Raw genomic sequence first — 23,231 nt, forward strand, 5'->3', positions numbered from 1 at the left:
GCGATGACATACAGTACGAGAAGGTGAGGTTTATCTTCACACTCCAACTGCATCCTGTATGAGCTCCATGGAACTTAAAAGTAACACTGGGAGGGAATGGCCGCAGCAGAGGAAATGGAAGCCAAGCCTACGGAAGAAGTAATACAGCACCTATTCAACTACAGCTGCCATGGTCTTCACTGGTGCATCAAATGCAGCCACAGTAGTTACAGAGCTGAGGCCACCATTCTGCATTTCATAAACCTCCATGATGCTTGCAGTGAGTTAAGAATTAAACTGAGTAATTGCATTAGTGATATAAGTGAATTATTTCATTTATTCTACTCTAGACATTCAGGGTAAAATCGGCAGACATCTGGGTTGTCTTCTGTTTGTTCTTCATTATCCTTTGGAGAAGAATCGCTCCTGTAGAGGTTCTTTTAATGGCATTTAATCGATATAGCACATGCTGCTGAAAAATTACATTCAAGCATTCATTTTGCATTGTACATGATCCTGTACCTGGGCATCATGCATCTTACATCCCTGCAGATTAATTGCAGCATGTACCAAAATCCAGTTCTTTCACTGACTTCTGCTAACAAGAAACCCCGCCAGGCAAGAATGCCCCACAACAGCACGAAACTACCAGTAATCCAATACCAGAATCTTTACAAAAATCAGTTTATTAATGTTTAGAAGTCAATAAAGCTATGTGCAAATTGAACAATAAAAGTCAGAAACATTTTAAATACTATTTTTTTTTTAACCAGAAAAATAAAAACCCAACAGTTTAATTGCACTGGAAATTTTACTACAAAGGCAATACATTTTCTTTACAAAATACCACTTCTAGGAACTGCCAGTAACTGTAAATCAGTCGCTTGCTCTCAGCTATCCCAGACATATCACTTTTGTTATAGTAATACTCTAGGCACATGAAGACTCCTGAATCTTATTAACCTATTTACATTGTACACATTCAACCCCATTAGCACAGGTTAGAAAAACAGAAATAAAAAGGATGCTGTAAAACGTATACATTCAATTTAATGACAGGTACTTCTTCCATGAACTGACAAAATACACCTTTACTGAAATGATAAACATTAATTAAATGTGCCAAAATGTATTGCATTTTGTTATGGAAGTGCATTTATCTATAGTCATTTCACTTCAACTTTAATTTGTTCTTCTGAAAGCCAAGATACTCTTTCCAGATCTTTTCCTTTGGAAAGAATATGAACCTGACACTGAAACACCCCTTCAGCTTTTAACTCTTCTTTCTCAGGCAAAAATCCTGCTGTCGTCAATTGTATCTTCTACTATTAGATTCACTTTCAGCCATATTAAAGAGAAATGACCTTTAGTTCTACCTTGCATTTGTCAGGATAATGCAGTTTATTTAATGCTACAGAATAACAAGGCAGTCAACATACGGGGCCAAATGCTGCTCTGAGCTACTCCATAGAATCCGATGCAGTCAGTGGAATTGTACAGGTGAAAGTAACTGTTGGCTCCTGGTCTGCAAGTGTAATATGGGCTGACAGCAAAAATTCACAGCTATGATCTGGCTAAAAAAAACCTCAACAGCTTTGGACTCTGCAAATAACACCTTATGAACTAAAACCTCTGGAAAGTGATGCCAAATTACAGCTGTACACAGCCTAAGTTATATTTGTGTGCTCTTGTTTCTTGTTATGTGCTAATCAAACACTTTTGACCGACTATGCCAGAGCCACCACTAGATTCAGCACAGAAAGACCTTTGTGTCAGTGGTTTGCTGCAAGTAAAAGAGAAATAACTTCACATTCTTCTCACATGGGGGAAAAAAACCAAGAAAGATTCATTCTCCCTCCTCCCCCTCTCCTTTTCTCCCACACACACCAGGCATCATTTCACCAAGGCATCAGTCTTTCAGAGTTACTAAGGAGACTTCAGGCTACGAATGCGCCTGACAATCCTGAACTGCCTCAGTGCAAAGACAAAACATGCTCCAGGGAAAAGAGATTTTCAAGCCAGAACAGTCTGTCCCATTTCTTGACCTCCAGCCTTGCAAGTGCACCGTTTGCCTCGCTAGAACTAATGCTACTCGCTCACTTTGCCCAACGCTGCCGCCACGAGCAGGAGGCCTCTCAGCTCCCCCATCTCAGAGAACAGCTCTGAAATATACCCCCATAGTTACTCCTAAGAAGATGAGGTAACATTGCCTGAAGACATGATGGTTTCAGGATGGTCCCCTTCCTCCTTCTGCGGGTGGGAGGAGTTGTCAGACTTACTCCGACTGAACTCCATCCCTCCGATGATGGGTCTTTTGAATTTGGTCCCAGAATCTGCCGGGGGACATTTGCAGCAGCACAGAATCTTGATGAAAGCCCTCCGCATCTCTTTGTTTGTCAAGGTGTAGATGATAGGGTTTGTGGCTGAATTGAGCACAGCCAGTACTAAGAAATACTCTGCTTTGTAGAGGATCGGGCAGGACTTCACTTTACACCCCACATCCAGTAAAAGCAGGATGAACAAGGGAGCCCAGCAGACGATGAAGGCACTCAGGACTATGATCACTGTCTTGAGCAAGGCCAGTGACTTCTCTGAGCTCCTGGTAGCTTTGGTAATGTTTTTCCGAAACGTCAGCCTGCGGCTCCTAGTCCTCACCATGGAGTAGATCCTGCAATAGAGGACGACAATAGATAACAAAAGGCCGGTGAAAACAGTGGTGCAAAAGAGAATATAGTGCTTGTGGTAGAGGGGCAGCACAGTGGAGCAGTTGGACAGGAGGTTGATGCAGTTCCATCCCATGATCGGCAGTCCCCCAAGGATCACAGAGATAACCCAGCAAGCACTGATGAGCAAGAAGGAGCGGAAGCTGTTGCTGCCATTATGGAGTTTCATCTTCAGCATAGTGATGTATCTCTCAATGGCAATGGCCAACAAGCTGAACACAGAAGCTGACAAGGCAACAAACATGCTGCCTTCCCTTACAAACCACTGGGAGGGAGTGAGGCTATACGTTTTGTGTCCAGATAGCAGGAGGTTGGCAGTGTAGGCCACGCCAGCCAGCAAGTCTGAAAGAGCCAAATTCCCAATGAAATAGTACATGGGTCTGTGAAACTTCTTGGTTTTCCAGATGGTGAGCAAGACAAAAATGTTCTCCAAGATTATAAAGCAGCAAATGATGATAAAAACCACCGACGTCACTTTTATTCCACTGTCCACATTCTCATTTAGCTTTCCTGTGTAATTATAGTGCTCTTTGATGACATAGTTGACATCGGTGTTGGCGAGGTTGCTGACGACCTTCAGCGGCGCAGTGGTGCCAAAGCTCATGGTGATGCCAAGAGTGATACTGGCCCAGCAGCTGGCCCCGAACTGCTGCACAACCTCAGAACCAGCAGCCCTGGCAACAGGAGACAGACAGGTTAACAGGGGCAGGCAAACAAGGCAATAAATGATACAAGTTTATCACCTGCTTGCCCAGGTGTAGATCAGAGTAACAAATGTATTCACACAGGAACTGCTTTTGTTCGGCTGCTAAAAGAAATAGACTTAAAAGGTGATTTAGGACTACTGAATTGGTTAATGAAACAAAAAAAGTCCTGCCACGCAGAGCCAAGCAGGAAAATGCAGGGACTGTGTTACGGGACTCCTACCAACATGAAAGAGCTCAAAGCTCCCCAGCAAGAAGTTCGAGTGAAACTTTTTCTTCAGTAGGAAACACACCTTGTAACACGACAGCAGAGATTCAGAAAGGGAAACGTTTTGACCTGATTGAACTGCAAATGTGTGAAAGCCTGCTCAGGAATTACTTAACCTGTATTCCCTCCGTTAGTAAAGTCGGACTGCGCTGTGGAAGGGGCAATTCTGCCATTTACTGATGCCACCTCAAACAGTGGTGAATTCACTGATGTGTATATGTAAGCAAAAGATCATCTCAAAGCTGTAAAGGGGAAAGGAGTGTCTTTGCTAACTAAAAGAATATGCTTTACATGGAAAAAAAAATTTAGAAAAGTCAAGAAAAAAGATGTAAATAAGGCAGGTAGCAAGCCCTTTCTGTGGGTCTGGAACAAAGAACGGCAAAAGAAAGCACTTTGCAGTTGAATAATTAGCATTGCAAACTTCTGAAACGTGCACGATGAAGGAGTACAGCTACGGAGGAAACTCCCTTTACACATGAACACGTTCTAGTGGACATTTAAAGAGAACTAAAGATGTGAAATCTCGCAAGAACAGGCACAGTTGTTAAATCGCAGCCCAAGCGGGGTAAAGCAGGAGGTACAAGCCTGAACTCACACCGGTCCTGCACCGCTGCCTCACTGCTCCGCTCCCGATCTGCCGCCTGCACCGCTCCTGTCCCGCACCTCGCACAGCTCCCGGGCCCCAACCCGCACCACTCCTCGACTGCGCCTCGCACTGCTCCCGCTCCGCTCCCCGCCTGCTGCTCGCACCGCTCCCGTTTATAGCGCCCACGGGTCCCGCTCCGCCCGCCTGCGCGGGACGCGGCCGCAGGCCGGGCTCGGCAGGTACCGCGCAGCCCCCCCACCTCTTTTGCTCCGCGAGCGGCGGTGCGCGAACCCCGAGCCTCACCTCGCTCAAGCGCGGCGCGGAGCCCCCGCCGGCACTGCGCATCTTGCGCGTCCGCTGAGCAACTCCTGCAACTGGGCCGGGGGCTCGCTGGTTTTAGTGCTCGTGCGGCTGCCGCTCCCCACCCCGTTCCTTTCTAACTCCTCCCTGCGGGGCGGCTCGTCCGACGGCCCTTCGCTCCGGGACCCGCCCCGCGGCCGGGAGCAGGCGGGGAACGCGAGCTGGGGATGCCGCAGGGCATCGCCCCCAGCCCCGCTCGCACCGCTCCGAGCAGGAGCCACAGGGATAAGGCCAAAGCAAGGCTCCCCAGAGCCACCCCCGCCCTCGCTCCCGAGGGACGGCGTAAGTAGTGCTTAAGGAAATACCTGGAAGAGGCTCCTCCCCATCCGCACGGTTAGGCCGGGAAGAGAAGCGCGTTCGCCCACGGCTCCCCGGAGCCCGTAGGAGCCCCGGGGTACCGGGGGAAGGAGGGGGGTATAGGGCAGGGACTCGCCCCATGACACCGTCAAACATCACCACGGGTTGGTGTTTCCATGTGCAAACCGCATCTTCCACTGTTCCGAGCGTGCCGTAAGAAACCCACGTGTTTGAAAACACAAAGAAAAGTTTTAAAGTTGTTTGTCAAACCAAAGTTGGCAATGACAGCGACTTAGCACTGAGACTACAGACTAAGAAGTGATCTTAGGGTTTATAATTTCTTCTCTCTTCAAACTTTTGGAAGAACCCCCCACTCAGTGTACATGAAATGCTAACTCCAGTGGCAATCTGTTGTGTTTACTGCACAATTTCTCCTCTTCCTTCCTTGCTCTGTTCTCTTTAACTCCATTTCAAACTGCAACGCGAAAGAATGTCACAGTAGAGCAGAGCTCACTGTATTAGGTCTTTCAGTTCACGTCGCACCGCACCATAAGCAGTAGCAGTTGTTGGCTTTGACGGTGAGAGTAACTACTCTCAGGAAGGGTGTCCCTCTCTTTATTTATGCTAATAGTCACGCTTCAATTGCTCCACGCCTCTCCCGGAATGACTCAGATAAATGACACTGGCAAACAGACATTTACCCTGCCACCACAAAGCTAGAAACTTGAAAAGATGTTCAGCCTCCTGCAAGCCTGGGAGGAAAACACAGCCGTTAAATTACAACTGTCAGAACAGGCATGTCAGATAAATCATGCCTGAGGTTGACATATGCACCCCCTGCAACTGCCTGACATACCCTAGATAGTTCAAGCTTCCCCCCTTATTTAGCTAATTGATAGAAAATACTAACTAAAGGTGCATTCATTAGGTATTTTCCTCTAGGAAATAATTCTCACCATTTCAAGCAACAGGAACACATTAAAGGAACATGCTTTAATTAAAAAGGATAGAGTGACTCAGGGTTTCAGTAGTCAGATGTACAGGCTTTCATGTGTAGGTTATTGGTTAACCAACTGTGAGAGCTCCAACTCAGAGATGGGACATCTAAGTACTTATTTGTTAGAGGCTGTGCAAAATACCAGGGCAATTTCAGTTCCACTCCGAACACTTGGGTGTTTGTATCACAATAAGCATCATTAAAATTAGCTGACCATACGCATTTGTAGCCCTCTTGACATCTCAGCAGAGACAGAGCTGAAATGCAGCTTCATCCTTGTCAGGGAAATGAAGCCCCATCGACTGGATTTGCACTGAAGGCTCTCCAAAACCTCAGAGATGACAGGTTAGCACGTGGCTTGGCTGCGCAGGTTCCAGCCTGCTTACAATAGCTGAAATACAACCGAGGGAAATTCAGGTTGGTCCAGCCACCTCTACCAAAAGTATGCTGGGGAGCGTTTAGTGAGGTGCTTTACACCAGGGTTATACTCCATCCCCACCAACAGAACAGGAACTCTTTCTTCAGTACCTCCCCAGTGGCCACAGCTCGGGTTGAGGAAGCTCATCCTTCTGTGAAATACACCACAGAAATCCAATGTGTATACACGTCCTTTAAAAACTCAGCTCTGGAATTGCCTGTAGTAAGAATAAGGAGAAAGGACAATGTCATTTATGCGCTATTGCAAGAATAAGCCAAATGCAGGTCTGGGTGGAATGCGAGCAGGAGGGCTGAGCACTTCAGGGCACCAAAGCCATATTAACAGCCATTTGACCTGGGTAAACTGCTTAAAAGTGTTTCTGCAACGTGTCCACAAGCATAAAGAGGCAGACACTTTTGTTCACAGGCATCCTGAGTATGTATATGCCCTTATATACTTGAATTTTAGGAGGAGTAAAAACTCGTGATTTGGGGCATGGCAAAAAAACAAACAAAAATCATTTGTGACAACCAAAGTTCTTGTGGAATTTCCAGTAAGAACTTAGTGTGGTGTGGATTTCAGAAACCTGGTCAATTCCAGGGCAATTTCCTTGCCGGAAAATGCTTTGATCTTGTCAGAAATGAAGTTGCAAGCTGGGGTCCTCCCAAAGGCTGTGTGCTCTGACACTATCAGAAGAGCATCCTCTCTTAGTGCTAGCACTGCTGGCCAACTCACAGTTGCATCAGAGGAGTGTCTGAACATGATCCATCCCGAAAAGATACAGAAAATCCCCTCAAAACACATTATCAAAGGGCTCTTCTCCAACCTCTCACTCTTCTGCAAAAACATTTATGTAAGCAAAAAGTACTTTCACTCATTCTGAGGCAACTTAGGCCACAAACCAGAGCCATTATTCCCTGATGCGCTAGGTCAAGACAGGAGATCCTTGAAACAGTATTAACAGAATGGTTTTGCTCACCAAGAAACTGAAACAGGGGAGGTTTAGGTTAGATCTTAGGAAGTTCTTCCCTGTGAGGGTAGTGGGACACTGGCACAGCTTGCCCAGAGAAGCTGTGGCTGCCCCATCCCTGGCAGTGTTCAAGGCTGTATTGGACAGAGCCTTGGGTGACACAGTCTAGTGTGAGGTGTCCCTGCCCATGGCAGGGGGTTGGAACTGGACAATCTAAGGGTCCTTCCCTACCCAAACCACTCTGGGATTCCATGATTCTGTGAAAGTCCCAAGAGTGGCCTGCAGAATCCCCCAAAGTTCTCATGACTAGAAGAAAGGTATAAAACAGTGGAAAAAAGTCAGATTCTGATTTCTGCTGCAATCCCAGAACAAATATTCTGGGTTTTTGGTATTTCTGGTGATTTCCATGTCCTGCAGCATGCTCTTATATGTTCCTTTAAGTAACTAATACTCTTCAAAATTCATAAGAAAAGCAAAGAAAATTGTTCATATTGGTTCAAATGACACCTTAAATGAAGTACATGCAGCGAGTAAAGTCTAAAGGAAATTATTTTATTCATCTGTTAACGTAACAGTAAATACAAATCATTGATCCTGATTTTTGATCGATATTTATTAGGTATTCTCTGAGTACCCAGGAGAACAAATTAGATTTACTGCTCAGTTTAAAATGAATCAATGCTTCAGTTGCATCATTTCTGCAGTATAAGACCATCTGGGGTTAAATTATCCTTTCCACAGTGGACGGGTTGCAGGAATTGATTTTCTGTTGATATTCAGAGTGTTCAAAAATTCCAGATCCTCTCCCTTCAGATTAAAATACAAAACCTGGTTTGGAGGAAAAAAAGAAAAAGAAGAGATGAGAACATTGCAAAGACTAAAGCAGACATCTGTTTAGTATTATCATTTTATACTTTAGGTGGTCTGGATTTAAGTTCTTGATATTGATTAGTAAATGGTTTTTTTCTTTGTTTTAAAAGGCTATCGTAAAAAGTTTACTGGATTCATTTTTGTGGGAATTTGGACTTCCTTTTTAGATCACTAAACTGAGCATAACATTAGGAAAAGTTTAAGCCCAAGTGGAAAGCACTGAAGTAGTTGAGAAAGTGACATGCAATATGGGTATTATTGCACCCAAATCCATATCACGCGTTTATATATCTAATCATGAGAGATGTTTTCTTCATATGTATTAAAATACATACTTCTACACTAACAAAACTGTATAATGCAACATTAGAAAACTTTCTGGAGGTTAATTTTTTATTCCGGTGATATGAATCCATCAATTATAATCTTAATGCACATTTTCTGCTAAACTAAAGACATTAATGGACATGATAAGTGAATGCTGCTCTGAAGAAACACAAGTCTTAGATGGAAACTTTGCAATCATTTGGCAGATTACAGATCTTACTTATCTGCAATACTTGGGGGGGGGGGGGGGAGAAGCAGTGCACCATCTTGCTCCAACTCCCTGTCATTATATGCAGTTTATAAGGCATTAATGATAATCATGCAAAAAAGGTCACAAACGGTGTGATAGAAAATGGCTGGTTGCTGTTTCATTAATACAACAACTCCACAAAATACATATTTTTCAACATCAGGAAAGTGAATTTGTACCATAGGATATGTTTGACCTTGACACCAATGCTTCAGATTAATCTTCCTCCACCTTTACCCAAAGCAAGTGATTTACTATAAATTCATTTTGGCAACACTATACTTATGGATATTCAGTGGGATGAAACCAGGTCATGGACAACCATTAGGAAAGAATGAACTCACAGAAGAAAGAAACAAACCCGGGAAAATCCCTACCTAACAATTTCTGCTCCCCTTGTTACCAGGAAATTGTGAAAACAATTGTACACTTCTCTGCCTCCAAATTTCACAGCCAAGTTAGGAACCCAACACTAGTTCTATATCCTGGAATTTTGATGCCTCATCTAGAAAGTCCTGGAAATCTATTTTGCTGGAGGGAAAAAAAAAAAAAAAAAGCAACCATTAATAGGATGATAATGCTGTTAATGCACTCTTGATTTTCCTATGAGTAGTTCAGCTACAGAATGTTTCTCAAAGGGCACTGGCTAGCAAAGCCACTACTAATATCATAAATATTCATCTCTGGCACAGTGATTGAGATCTGGTGCGATGGATCTATGCAAAGTTGCTTACAGAAGCACATCCCATAATGTTGGCCATGCCTGCAATAGTTTACGGAGTGACGTGTGTCCTATCACTGGGAAGTAGCATCAGCATCATTGATTTAAATTCATTTCAGGGTTTGTGCTCTTCTTCTCCCCCAGTGGGTAGTGCCACAAATTGAGATAGTTCCCATGCTCTGGTCCCTTCAAAGTTATTACAATTTTATAATGCCCTGGCAGTTGCACTTAGTCCTGGGTGACGCTGCAAACACATGAAAGCAGCCATTCATACAGACAAATAGTAACGCTGCATCATTTAGATGAAAACTGGAAGATATGGATCCTCCACAGTTTCTTTCAAAAGAGCAGACATCTGAATGGAAGCTGCAAAAAGACGAAGTAAAGAAAAAGATGCAGCACAGCAACACAAAAAAATGGCCAGAAAGTTGGCTTCTCTGTTACTTCTACCCAAGGCACTCAAGGCAGAGATGAGCTTCAAAGCTTTGGAAGGGGTGTGGCAGTGTGGAAAGTGTGAACTGCTTGAACTCAGTGTCAGCAAGAGGTACTCCCCCTTATCCCCACCTTCAAAAACAGCTTTCCTGTCAAGACAGCAGACAGCACTGCTCTTTTGAAAAGAAAATCAGCTGGTGTTAACCACAGGGCAAGAAGAGGTGGTTTTCAGCAAATGGAACACGATGCAGTTTGCTCGGTTTGGTGGATTTGTACATTTATTGGTATTAGTTTCTTACCTATACACAGTGGGGAACAGCTGTAGTAAAGAGGCTTCTGCAGCCTGATTTAAGAAAAAGTGTCCTAAAGTATGCACTTTACAAAACCATTTTGATTCTTTTCCAATTAAATGTTCTTCGGTGCCTCCACCTCCAGTAATAGACAAAGAATCAGAAACAGGCAAGAAATAGGAGAGGGAGCCACTCCGAGTCAGACAGGAAGCTAGAGCTGCACAGAAAACAGCCTCACCCTTTCCACTGACTTTCAGTTTATTCTTTTCCTTTCCTTATTTGTTTCAAGAGTTCCCTTCCACTAAGAGCCACAGGGCTCCTGATTGCACTGAGGCGGGTAACACTGAGAAATTGTATCTTATTTTAACTAATGATTTATCACAACCAGAAAGGAGTGCCCCATCAGTCACTACCATCAGTGGCCTGCATCAGATGGAAGATAAATTGCTTCTATTTTCAGGTGTATTCCCTGTTCCTTTTGGCAAGATGATGGGTAAGGCTGATAAAACGATGCACTGCTGTATCTTAAAAATGGGCATTGAATAAAGGCGAAACAGCTTTCCCTCTACAGAAAGTTTATCTTACAGAAATTTGGAAAAGAGGAGGAATTTCAGCCCATACAATTCCAAGAACTCACTGGAAGGATGAATTCTGAGTTTAAAAGAAGAAATCTTTCAAAATGAGCACCTCCAGGCTAACTGACCACAGAACAAACAAAAATGGGGTTAAACTTCCTGATTTTGTAAGTTCAGTACATTCAAATCCTTTGGTCTTCCAAGTTCTGCTTCTCCTACAGAATATCACTCCTCACTGCTACCCCTAAATCTCACTGCTGTTCACTTTCCAATTTCTTACTAGCCATCATGTTTCCCTATACTATGAGCAAAGTTGTCTGTACTTCAGAAATGTTCATTTAGATGAGGTGATGTGGACTTGCTCTTCAGCATCTTTTGCTTAGAAGGAAAACCACCTATGACAACGCTGATGTCAATTTAGTTGTAGAGAGGAGCATAAAACACAAATCCACTGTGTCTTTGCCTCTGCAACCCAACCAAAAGAGGATTTGCTCAATGATTCTAAATTAACTAACATGGCCTAATACTTGTGAATGAGGTATTCAAAGGAAGAGGCTCCAGTGACATATCCCAAGCACACAGGAGATAACATGGTTCCAGTCTCTTTGGGCAGTTATAGCTTCTAGCAGAAAACAATGGCTACTAGTGATGGCACAATAAATGTGCATGTCACACCTGGGGGAAAGACAGCACGGGTCAGCTGAGTCCTGGCACTTCAAAAGCTTCTATTGCCTCAACCTACTCTTGACTGAGTACATAGTTAAAATTAAACTCTCCCATCGTTCTATAGCCACTACCTGGTAGCAAAGGAATTGCTAAGAAAGATCATACCCCCGCCCCCCAGAACCACCAACAAAAAACCCAACCAACCACAACCCAAACGCCCAAACCCCCCAAACCAACAATAAAAGAATCTTAACCAGAAAACTCCAACCCAAACAAACAATTCCCCCCCCCAAAAAAATGAAAAAAAGAAAATCAAAACCCAAAACAAAGACTTGAACCAACAAATAAGTCTGGGCATAGCTAGTAAGTATCAGATTAAAACTGTAACTTGCCACAACTGCTCCTTAAGAAGAATGCTTTTTTAGTAATCTTATTTCTATCTGATTATTCCTTTTATTGCTCCTTGTGCTGCTTAGATACCATGATACAGATCAAAGAACATGCTGGCTCTTCCTACCAAGAGCAGATGCAGGCACAAAACCCACTGTGAAATTCTTTGACACAGGCAACAATGAAAATCTATCAATAAATTAGGAAGCAATCCTCACTGTAGCCTTAAGTCATCTATATGGAGGATCAGCAAGAAAATCTGGTTTAATTCTGTTTAGCTCAGGTGATCAGTTAGAATTAAGTACAGAAAACCCAGAGCTGTTCTGACCAATATGGGACTTCTGGCCACGTAACTACTCCTAACTGGCATTGGTTTTGTAATACTGAAGCTAAAATTTGCTAACATGCATCAAGAACTGGTTCCTTTTGTATGCATCATTTGTGTTGGAAATAGTACACTGATGCGATGTCTGTCTCTTTAGAGAGAACCTGAGGTAGAACTCCAACTTCTACAAAAGTCTTCAATGCCAAAAAGCCATACTGAGGGAATACTTAGTATGTGATTTACTTCTAGCCCTCGTTTTATGGATTTGGCTACACTGTGAAGCAAGGAGTCCCTAAACAGCACAGTAACAAGTCGTCTTTTTCATCTTGCTGAGGTATTGCTCCATAAAGTGACTTTTCAAAAGGAGGATTAGCTGATGACCACTGGTGGAAAGCTTTATTTGTCAGGGACTGTAGCAATAGAACAAGGGGTAGGTAATGGACTTAAACTGAAACAGGGGAAGTTCAGGTTGGATCTAAGGCAGAAGCTCTTTCCAGTGAGGGTGCTGAGGCGCTGGCACAGGGCATCCAGAGAAGCTGTGGCTGCCCCATCCCTGGCAGTGCTCAAGGCCAGGCTGGACGGAACTTGGAGCAACCTGCTCTAGTATGTCTTAGACACCACAAGTGGCATTCTCAGTTGCCAAAGCACCTCAAGCTGCAAGTCACACTTCTATGAAATAAACTTACTGTGGAGATAGTGTCAGATACTAATGAGTGCAGCATTTCATACAGGATCTTGTGTTTCAAGTAAGTAATACATTAATGATTCCAGAGGCAGATCTAGACAAAACTTATTTACCAGGAAAAACTAGCCAACAATTCTGAGGAGCTATTATGAAAAAGGTAAGTTGGTATTTTACCTGATTTTATTTAGTTCCACTCTAAAGCCAAACAATGCAGGCTAGAATATATGACTGCTGTAAGTCACCTCTTGATAAAAAAAATTAGGAGCTTTGTTTCACGATATGACTAAAGCAGAACAGCAGTGGGAAAACTGCCTCAGGAAGTCCACACACAATATAAATCACAGTAAGATTTTCCATACCTTTCTAGACACAGGAACTCTTAAAATATCAAACCAATGCGACTAGAAGTTGAATACTCAGCTGATAAAACACTCTGCAGGCATATTTCTCAAACCAGATCTGTAAACTACATATATCTATCTCTCCTACATATTTTATAAGGAAATGCAAGGAAAGAGATTTCCTGGACAAACCCCAAATGAAAGCTAAACTAACTCTCACTAAAAGCTACACAAAACGCACCAGAATTGCCAGTAAGAGAAGAAGATCAATAATAACAAAGATGCCTTAGACCTTGCTGCTCAACTCTTAGCCATGCAGATAGCTTATTTGCACATGAACCTCTCTGGGACGATTTCTACTTTGTTGTACCTACAGTCTAGTAAATAATATGCATAGAACTCTCTGGGTCGAGGCCATACACAATAATATGCATAAAACCTTTTTGTTGATGCTCTCATACTGGTTATTACAATGAGATTCTATTTTTGAGAGAGATTTGCAGTACATTGTACAGTATAAATACTGTAATAAAAATTGTATGAACCATTTCACCCAGCTTTTTCTTCTTCGGACACTGTATTCCTCTAACAAGGTTCTTGGCAAATTATTTTGCACTTAACACCTGGCTGTACACTAGTAGGTAGCATTTTTTCTTATGCTTTTAAATAAGGGCTATCTACTCAAGCTCTTTGATTAAATGGCCTGATGCAGAGTCAATGGCATAAATCTGAGGCTTTGCATAGGCTCCAATAAGCTAGGGGTCGGGATTTGAGATGGACATGTAAGATCTCTGTACAAAACTGCTACACCCAAAAATACTTTTTGTCTGTTGTCAACGTTAAGGATTTCAAATTCAGTTATCATTAACAGCAGCTATTCATCTTACAATTATATAGTTATTGTACCCTTCCACGAATTAAGTGCTCTGACTCACTGATCACTGACAAAGGAAAAAGCTCCAACCTTCATTCACACAACAAGGCTTGGGTCCCAGGAAACATGTCTCCCATCATGCAGTCCATTGAGAACTTCAACATCATCTTCTGCTATTGTAAAATCAAACACCTGTGGGAGTGCATATACAGTTAACATGAATATAGAAAGAATTAGGAGTGCTCCTGTTATTTAAACTGATGAAGATTTATTTATTTCCTTCTGGAAGTTCTTGTATTTTGTCACAGACAAATATCCCATTAAGCTGATAGGCTCCATTAGGTTCTCTGCTTCTTTTGTGAGTCCATCCCTCGCAGTGTTCAAGGCCACCTTGGATTGAGTCTTGGGTGACGTGGTTTAGTGCAAGGTGTCCCTGCCCAGGGCAGGGGGTTGGAACTTGATGATCTTAAGGTCCCTTCCAACCCTATTCTATGATTCTATGATTTTTATTTGTAGACTCTGTGAAGATGGTTTTATAGTACTCTGGCCTCCGGCATGCGTCCAAGACAGTGGTAGTACCAAAGCATGCCATATGGTCGCTGCCAGAGGTATATAAATGCCCTGACTGCAATCCCTCTGGAAGCCTGAGCTCCGTATTTGACTTATATCCCAATGTTCAGTGTTACAGTGGTTTTCCTCAGAACTTGAGCTAAAGAGAATTACTAGAAGGTATCAGGACATTCACAAAGCTAGCAAAGCAAAGGCTGCATCTATCTTTTCTACGCGTACATAGACAAAACACTCATGGATCAGCTAATACAGAGGCAGATACAGTGCTATAGTATCTCAATACTAACTCAAACATGAAAGCAACCACCTCTCTTCATGCACAGGTTCTTACAGCCACTGACTTCTCCTGTCGTGACACCTGCAACATGAATGACGGTGTCAGTGTTTTCTCAGCAGGTGCCTTACTCGAACATTATCGCTACAGAGCTGAAGCTGCTTTAAGTTGGTCTGTTGCCTTTGTTAGAGTTCCTCCATACTCACTTAAAAGATCCTGTGGAGCCTGAACTGCTGCCAGATGAGCTCCTCCCATCCTGCATTATCCAGCAACCACAGGCTGCTGGAATGACGCTTCTAGAAAAACCTCAGTGCTCCAGCTTTTTAAACTCCAACCAGGGACCAGTCACAGAACCAGAAATACTACATACTATATTATGCGCTGGGGGCTTAGAGAGGTCCATGCTTTCACCAATGTGACTAGAGGTGGTAAGAGACTCAGGCCAACACACTGGCCTGGGGGAAAGAAAAAGCAAACAAAGGGAGATGTGCAGCATTTGATAACTCCCCCTTCCTCCTCTCCACCCGCAGTGTTTTAAATTCTGCTGCAGTGCATTCCCTCAGTTGTGTGAAATGAATTGGTGGGCCCATAGAATAAATGCTGTAAAACACAGAATTAATGTGGATTTAAAATATCACTGGGGAAAATAAAACAATGAAAGAAAAAAAATATATAAAATAACATAAAATAGCATAACATAAAATGGATATGGAAGGATTTTTCACCTAGTTTTGTTCTCTGCTCTGGTTCACAATACAGTACAACAAAGAGCTGTGCTTGTACCACAGAAGGCAGTGTGCATGTCAAGTTAAATAGGAGCTATATAAACAGCTCATTACATGTACGCTGATTTACACCTACACACACACACAGCGTGCTTTAACTAGCAGACAGAAGCTTCCTATCTTCTTGCAAAGTTTCTTCCTGATTTGCTGAACAGTTCATATCCCTGTGGTAATTTTGGAAGTAACAATAAGGTGGTTGTGGTTTCCCCTCCCCCAAAGAAAGCACACTTTCAACTTAGAGAATTGGAGAGAAAAAACAAGTGATGAATTACAAACATTCCTTCAAGTAGAGTAGGAGGAAGGGAGAGGAAGAGTCGGCTCTGGCAGGACTGCCATTTCCTTAGGAAGTCTCTCTTTCAGATGTCCCCAAGAGTTTTACAGCTTTCATAGCGTTATGCACAGCATACAGATTCCTTCCATTTGACGTACGTGCCTATCACAGAAAGGACCTAACCAGAATGAGATTAGGACGCTTTACAGTCAGCCAGGTAATAAGTAAGATAAATATTGACAATTAAAAAATCAACTGTGAAGAGGTCTTTCTGTGGATATCTCTTTTATACACAGTGATTAGCTCTCCAGTTAATTTCTGACATTCATGAATTACTGGTTTCTACTATACTGTAGTAATTTTATGGTACTACGAGTTGCCAATTTTAACTGAGTTGTCCCATTATAAAACCGGTTTAGGAAAAGGGGCAGGCAAACCTAAGTATTAAACGCAGTAACTGGGATGTTAGTCAGACTTGAACGCATAACCAAATCTCACCTTGCAGTTTTCCTCTATCCTTTCCGCTTTCGTGGATTTTGGAATAGTGACAATCCCATTCTGAAACACATCATGCTTCTCATCATAAAAATATACATACTTTCAAAGAAAATTATCTCTGTTCCAAACATTTCAAGACATTCCTCATGTCTTCTGAGGTTTCACTTTGATTTCTCAGAGGACACTAACATTTCTAGATGCCATTTTTAATTGCAGTTACATACAATGCATTCCGTTCCAACACAGATTACGTGGTTTATGTCAGTTTAATACGCTATTTCACTGCTTACTACTTCATGTTGAGCAATAGAAATGGAATGATGCCCCATACTGCTTGTAACATTTTAGTTTGAAACCACCTGTTTTGGTGGTGGTTCTTTTTATTCCCTACAATTATATTACTTGCATATTGAAAATCCACCATGCTTTCTGTGCTACACTCCACATTTCCCATCCAGCACAGTTAGTTCACGCCGTATCAGCAGACTGAAGGCAAAAAAGACTTTCTGTCTAAATCCTGGTTTTGAATCTCAAACTATTTGCATTTTCTTCCTGAGAGAGAGATACATTTTCATTACCACCCTCCCTTACCTGTATACTCCAGCGTATGCAAATCTGTGCTGGAGTTCTGCCATATTTCTTCGACAGCTGAATGATGCTAGGATGAGTAAGTGCTTCACCTTTGGCTAAAGGACAGTAGCCTTCAAAAACAATATCTCTTCTCCTACAATAATCGACCAGCTCTTGAGGCCTTTGGAAAGGGTGGTATTCAACCTTAGATAAATAGAAATAAATTTTTAGTAATAATCTTGAGAATACATTTAGTAGAAAACGTCATTGATAAGTGAAAAATCTTTTTTCTGTTGTTTTAAAAATACAACATGAGTGAAATCACTGCTTTTGAGAGATGTAAGTCACCACTTTTAGGAGAAACATGAAGGGTATTAGTCAATAAGCACTTTCCCATTAACTGGCACAATAGCTTACTAAGTGTTTTTATGTTTCCCCCAGATATAAGGTGCACAGAACAGCTGTCTGCCCTACCTGCAGTTGGTCTTGCACTCTAGTTCTGCTCTGTGTCTGAGAAATACATACAAATGCACAGTGGAATTCAACATTGGGCCATTTTTATTGGTGACTTTTAGACCACCGTCTTGTCCCCAGATTGACTTCCTTTCCTATTTCTTAACTAATGATCACTGAATTACACAGGCAAGGAGAGATCAACCAGAACCATTTGCTTGTCATAAGGGACTGACCTCAGGAGCAAAGCCTGTTGGCATGGATTGTACATGGAAAAATCTTGTATTCTGTGTGTGCTGTCACCAAGAGCTTATGCAGGGAAGCAGTCATGCTGCAGAGGAATAAAGTGTGAAGGAGACCTTTTGTAAGAAGGAAGATCATGAACTGCCAAGAACCACTTAAAAAGAGGAAAAGTAACAAGCTACAAAGACATAGTTGTTGGAAGCAAAAGAAAACAGAAGTTATTGGAAAAGATCTCAGAAGAGCCATGTATTCTGGCATGGAGCAAAAGCCAAAAAGAACCTCTGCAATATTCCTTAATGTGCTATTTAAATAAGTATTTCAGTTTATGTGTTGTAAGAAGCGCAGTTCCTCTGCATTCAGATGAAAACGTGTAGTGTTTTATCTTTTAAAACACATAAGCATGTGATACAGTTTTGTGAGTGTGTCACCACTGTCTCAGTGATCCAACTCTTGCACATTCTGAAGGAAAATCCTCTTCTGAAAAATTACCTCAGCATGTGGAATCTGGAAAATGCCTTGTGCCACAAAGAGGACAAATGAACATTTCCTGTTTCTCATCTTTAGGACATGTTGTCTTTTCAGACAACAATAGTCAGGAACAATAGGCTGGCAGTCATTCAACATGCGCTAAGAAAAAAACGTGCCCCTGGAAGGCTGGGCTGAGTCAGCCTAAAGCTGCTCTGATCTAAATTACTAGGTGGACTTGGGAACAAGGTTCAAGCAGCAGACATCCATGTCTTCACCCTTTGATGTTTCTTGACCTTTGAGTAGCCTTTGTATTTCATGTTGACATGTGTAAGGCCAGTGTTGAGATCATGCAGTTATTTGCACCTGAGCTGACTAGAAACTATTCTCATTGCATTTATGCAAGACTATGGAGGGGAGAAAAGAGCAAGCAGGGTGTATTACTCGATTATTACAACAGTAATCAACAATGTTAGTAGATGTTCTTTGCACTCGGTGCAACAAATAATAGCCTAGAAAATACTAAGTAAAGAACAATGAATTTAGGATCAAATGCTGAAAAATCTGCAGTACCCCTTATGGCATCAGGCAACTTATTCAGCACTTACTGTTTGTATGACTGCAAGCAGAATTTACCTGCTGGTCTAGTAAGATTCACAGGCAGCACAGTTCAAAGTTACACCTGAAGTATTTAAGGCAAGAACAGCATGCTGACATGTCACCTTCCTGCTTTCCAAGCAGAATCACATCACTTCATGCCTTTCACTAAACCAAGAGACTCCCAAAGTTTTTGGACTCATTTTTTGGTTGTGTGTTGGTAGCAGCCAGGATTTTTCTTCTTAACTGTATCGTTAAAATAATCAAATGCATTAAAAAAAAAAAAAAAAAAAGTACTTCTGGAATTATTTTTCTAGTGAAAACTGTCTGAAAGGTTCTAGCAGCGTCTGAATGCAGGGGACTAGTACCCTGGGCTAGAAGAGGCACAGACAGGGTCAGTGGCCAGCATGTGCTTCCCCTCAAAATAATAACTCCTGCTTCCTGGCTTGCCCCACCCTTGCTATTTTAGTCACCAAACTTTTCCCAGGCGAGGGCTGTATGTCATATGGATGGAGCAGCCTGAGGAGAAGGGCTTGCAGGTGCTGGGTGAGGAGAAGCTCCCCATGACCCAGCTTCAGTGAGTGCTTGAGCCCAGATACCCCCCCCCCCCCCCCCCGTGTGATGGGCTGCACCCCCAGAGAGTGAGCAGCAGCTCAGGGAGGGGATTCTGCCCCTCTGCTGTGCTCTGGGGAGAATCCCCCCCCCCCCCCTTCCCCCAAGCTCTGGGGCAGCAGCACAAGAGGGACATGGAGCTGTTGCAGTGAGTTCAGGGGAGGCCATGGAGATGCTGCGAGGGCTGGAGCAGCTCTGCTCTGGAGCCAGGCTGAGAGAGCTGGGCTGGTTCAGCCTGGAGAAGAGAAGGCTCCTTAAGGGGAGACCTCAGAGCAGCTCCAGTGCCTAAACGGGCTCCAAGAAACGTGGAGAGGGGCTTTGGACAAGGGCCTGTAGGGACAGGACAAGGGGAATGGCTTTAACCTGCCAGAACAGGGGAGACTGAGATGGGCTCTTACGCAGAAGCTCTTCCTGTGAGGGTGCTGAGGCACTGGCACAGGGTGCCCAGAGAAGCTGTGGCTGCCCCATCCCTGGCAGTGTTCAAGGCCAGGTTGGACACAGGGGCTTTGCGCAACCTGCTCTAGTGGAAGGTGTCCCTGCCTGTGGCAGGGGAGTGGAACTGGATGTGCTACAAGGTCCCTTCAACACAAACCAGTCTGGGATTCTATGATCCATACGGTAGTAGAGAAGATTTTGATCTTTCCTGGCACTCTACCCTGAGTGACCTGTGCATAAAAACTGGCATTTCCTTAATCAGTTTGCAATTCACATCACAGACCTCTTCATAGCTGCTACTTGGTCAGCCGGAGGAGAACTCCAAGCACTGTCTTTTATCACTGTCATGCACAATGGGGAAAAGCTGAGCCGAATAACAATCCAGACACATCGATCTAGAAAGTCATACCTTGCAAGGTGGTCTACCAAATCCTTACTCTTTCTGCCCTGCTGTGGGTTCTTTAAACCTGGTATAGTTTCCCTTCATCTGGACTTCAGTCAGTTTCTCAATGGGAATGCAGCCTTACAACGATTTCTCTTCATAAAACTAAAATATAAGCCTAGATGCACCAGAGAGGAACAGTTCAGGTGGGCTTATGTACAAAGGGGTTGTTTCCTAATGCCTCAAAATACTGAAATACATTTCTACCTTGTACAAAGTTACATAATAAAGCTCAATATTTACGGTAATATTATCAACATTACTAAATCTCCTAAAGGTCCTTAAACAGTAATGTGCATTTCTATAAAAGTAGAAATACATAGAATTCAGAGAAGAACAGTTTGGTTTCAGTGTGTCACTTTATTAAATGAAATATATATATTAACTAAATGCTTATATAATGTATTTTTTTCCTCTGTGAAACAGGCATAAGAGCCTTCAAAGAGACTTCAAAGCCTTCCTTAAGCATAAATCCAAACTTATTACTGCCAAGACAATGACAGATTCTGGAATACAAACCTCTAACTTCTATGGTGTCGGTTTCATTCTACATGATGCTAAAATATAATAGTTTTCATCATTTTTACACAGCATTTAGCAGTATTTTTAATAGTGGATTGTAATGTTAAAAGATGCTTACTTACTACTAAATACATTCACAATACTATATTCTTGAAAAGAAAGGTCTTTCCTACTGCTTTAAAATCCATGAGAATACTGAGTTTTTTTCCAGAGAAGGGAGGCAGCATATACAACTTGGTTTCTGAAACAGAAGCATTGCTCCCTACCTGGCTTGCAGAGACTCCTGAAGTCTAATAAAGATCCTCCTTTCTCCTGCCTGCCTGCTTCCTCCTCTTCACAGAAAATCCTCCCAATTTTAACATCATACGAACTGTTGGGATTGTAAGAACACCCTGAATTCCCTGAATATCCAACTTTAACACAGCTAAGAGAGAAGTGATTTTCGTCCACTTGTTCCTTAAATATTTAGACTTTGTATGCAATGATTATTTGCAAATGGTTTGTATTTAGAAATAAGTTCATTGAAACAGTATGCTGGTTCAGACATAAATACAGCAAAGATCTTTTGTATTATAAATTCCGGACAGTAAAATAAGGATTCAGTATAGCACTTTTATTCCCAATTTAAATTTAGGAATTTGTTAGTTATTTGCTAATCCGTAAGGAATCTCACCATCAGACTCAGCAACCTCCACACTAGGCAAGAAACACAATAAATACTCTTTTGAGGATAACCTGAATGATGGTTTATAAGATTCCTATAACTTGAAAATGTGTAAGCTAACGCTGTAACAAACCTGTTCATAGTACAGCACTTTGCATAGATACTTCATGGTTGTTGGCTTGGTTTGAATTTGGAACAGTGCTCTACATCACCTTAAAGAAACAACTCCCTGAATACAGCAGGAGCACCCTCCCAGGCCCCTGTATTGCTGTGGTTAGGAATTTTGGTTTCTTCTTTTTCAGCCACAGAAAAAGAGATGCTATGAAGCAGCTACAAGAAACAACTGCTCTCCCTGAACAGCACTGGCACAGTAAGACTGGTGACATTTTGACACTGTGGGCAAGAGGAAATTTCAAAACAAATCCAAGATTACATTTCTTTTAGTTGCAGTGATTTAATTGGACACCAAAAGGCTTTCTCATTCAATACACAGGAACAAGTTATGTCAGACTCTGTGAGGCTTTGAAGATGTCTATTTCTGAAAAGGAGATCCAACTGAATCTTGGCAAACTCACCAATTCTTAAAAAGTCACAGAAATCATGCAATCCCAGACTGGTTTGGATTGGAAAGGACCTTAAGATCATCCAGTTCCAACCCCCTGCCATGGGCAGGGACACCTCACACTAGAGCAGGTTGCTCCAAGCCCCTGTGTCCAACCTGGCTTTGAACACTGCCAGGGATGGGGCAGCCACAGCTTCTATGGGCACCTTGTGCCAGCACCTCAGCACCCTCGTAGGGAAGAGCTTCTGCCTTAGATCTAACCTGAACTTCCCCTGTCTCAGTGTGAACCCATCACCCCTTGTCCTATCGCTACGGTCCCTGATGGAGAGTCCCTCTCCAGCGTTCTTGTGGCCCCCTTCAGACACTGGAACCTCCTCTGAGGTCATCAACCTGCTCATTTCAATGGCTTCTTTTAAATAATTAACTATTTTATATGGGTTTACATTAATTTATCATTATTACTCATGATTGTCTTTTTGTAACCATTAGTGTAGTGGACAGCAAGCATCAGAGATATTAGGTTCCAAAAGTCTCTGAGCAAGTTTTTTGTTGCTGTTGATGACATTCCCAATAAATAGCTGCCAGAAATCCTCACCATGTGTACAAGGGGCAAAAGTATCCATTCCAGTTCCCAGCTCTCGGTTAGCATTAACCATGCTTTCACTGGCAGGAGGCGCTAGGAAAGGGAGCATGAACTTCCAGCACAGCTGTGGGCAGAAAACTGAAAGGAAGAGTTGGCAGTATTCTGGAAGTCTGTTGGTACGGAGGTGGCATTTTTTATCTGCCCAGGGCACCTAAAACATTTGCCAGGGCTCTTGCAGTACCTCAATGAGGAGTTCACTGAATTTAAAATCTTGACCTTGAAATATGAATATGAAATAAGAGGAAAGAAGGGGAAACAGCACCCTAGCATGACATGTAATCACCTGAGGCTTTCCCTGCTGTTTAGAGGAATTGTAGATAGTATTTGAACACAGGCTCTCCAAAACGTTGTTCACTTTGGAGATGCTAAGTGTCCAGTGTTCCTTTAATTGCATTTCTAAACTGTTTTATCATCAAAAACTGGCACACAGACCATTTGTTTGTGCCTTACAATGAACCACATCCAAGTAGCCTGGGAGAAACTGGGGAAAAGCAAGGAAGAAGGACTTCCCCCTCCTGCACCTCCTTCAGGTCATGTTCCTAAATGGTTTTCAATATGCATACAGAAAAGAGAAGAA

At 42.6% G+C, this 23,231-nt stretch overlaps 2 protein-coding genes across 11 annotated transcripts in view; both read right to left on the reverse strand.

The window, feature by feature from the left end:
• Nucleotides 1-647: 647 nt before the first annotated feature.
• On the reverse strand, nt 648-5,073 carry S1PR1 (sphingosine-1-phosphate receptor 1). The gene is given in 5 exon segments (XM_061461333.1): nt 648-3,347; nt 3,350-3,376; nt 4,926-4,958; nt 4,961-5,024; nt 5,026-5,073. Coding segments are annotated over 5 exon segments (1,353 nt in total). The 3' UTR covers nt 648-2,166.
• An 818-nt stretch (nt 5,074-5,891) lies between these two features.
• Nucleotides 5,892-23,231, reverse strand: part of LOC133273217 (uncharacterized oxidoreductase ZK1290.5-like) — a 52,497-nt gene continuing 35,157 nt past the window's right edge. For 2 of the 10 annotated variants that reach the window (XM_061461468.1, XM_061461393.1), the window contains 4 exons: nt 17,038-17,220; nt 16,447-16,506; nt 14,149-14,240; nt 7,834-8,130 (listed from right to left, as the gene is read on the reverse strand). In XM_061461468.1, the coding sequence (XP_061317452.1) occupies nt 8,112-8,130; nt 14,149-14,240; nt 16,447-16,506; nt 17,038-17,220 (354 nt within the window). In that variant the 3' untranslated portion in view covers nt 7,834-8,111. The other 8 variants (XR_009744668.1, XM_061461435.1, XM_061461402.1 and 5 more) reach the window with 8 other exon arrangements.

The sequence above is a fragment of the Pezoporus flaviventris genome, unplaced genomic scaffold (assembly GCF_033815535.1).
Source record: "Pezoporus flaviventris isolate CSIRO_AGI_PZ_B2104156 unplaced genomic scaffold, CSIRO_AGI_Pfla_v1 ptg000001l, whole genome shotgun sequence".
Taxonomy (NCBI): domain Eukaryota; kingdom Metazoa; phylum Chordata; class Aves; order Psittaciformes; family Psittacidae; genus Pezoporus; species Pezoporus flaviventris.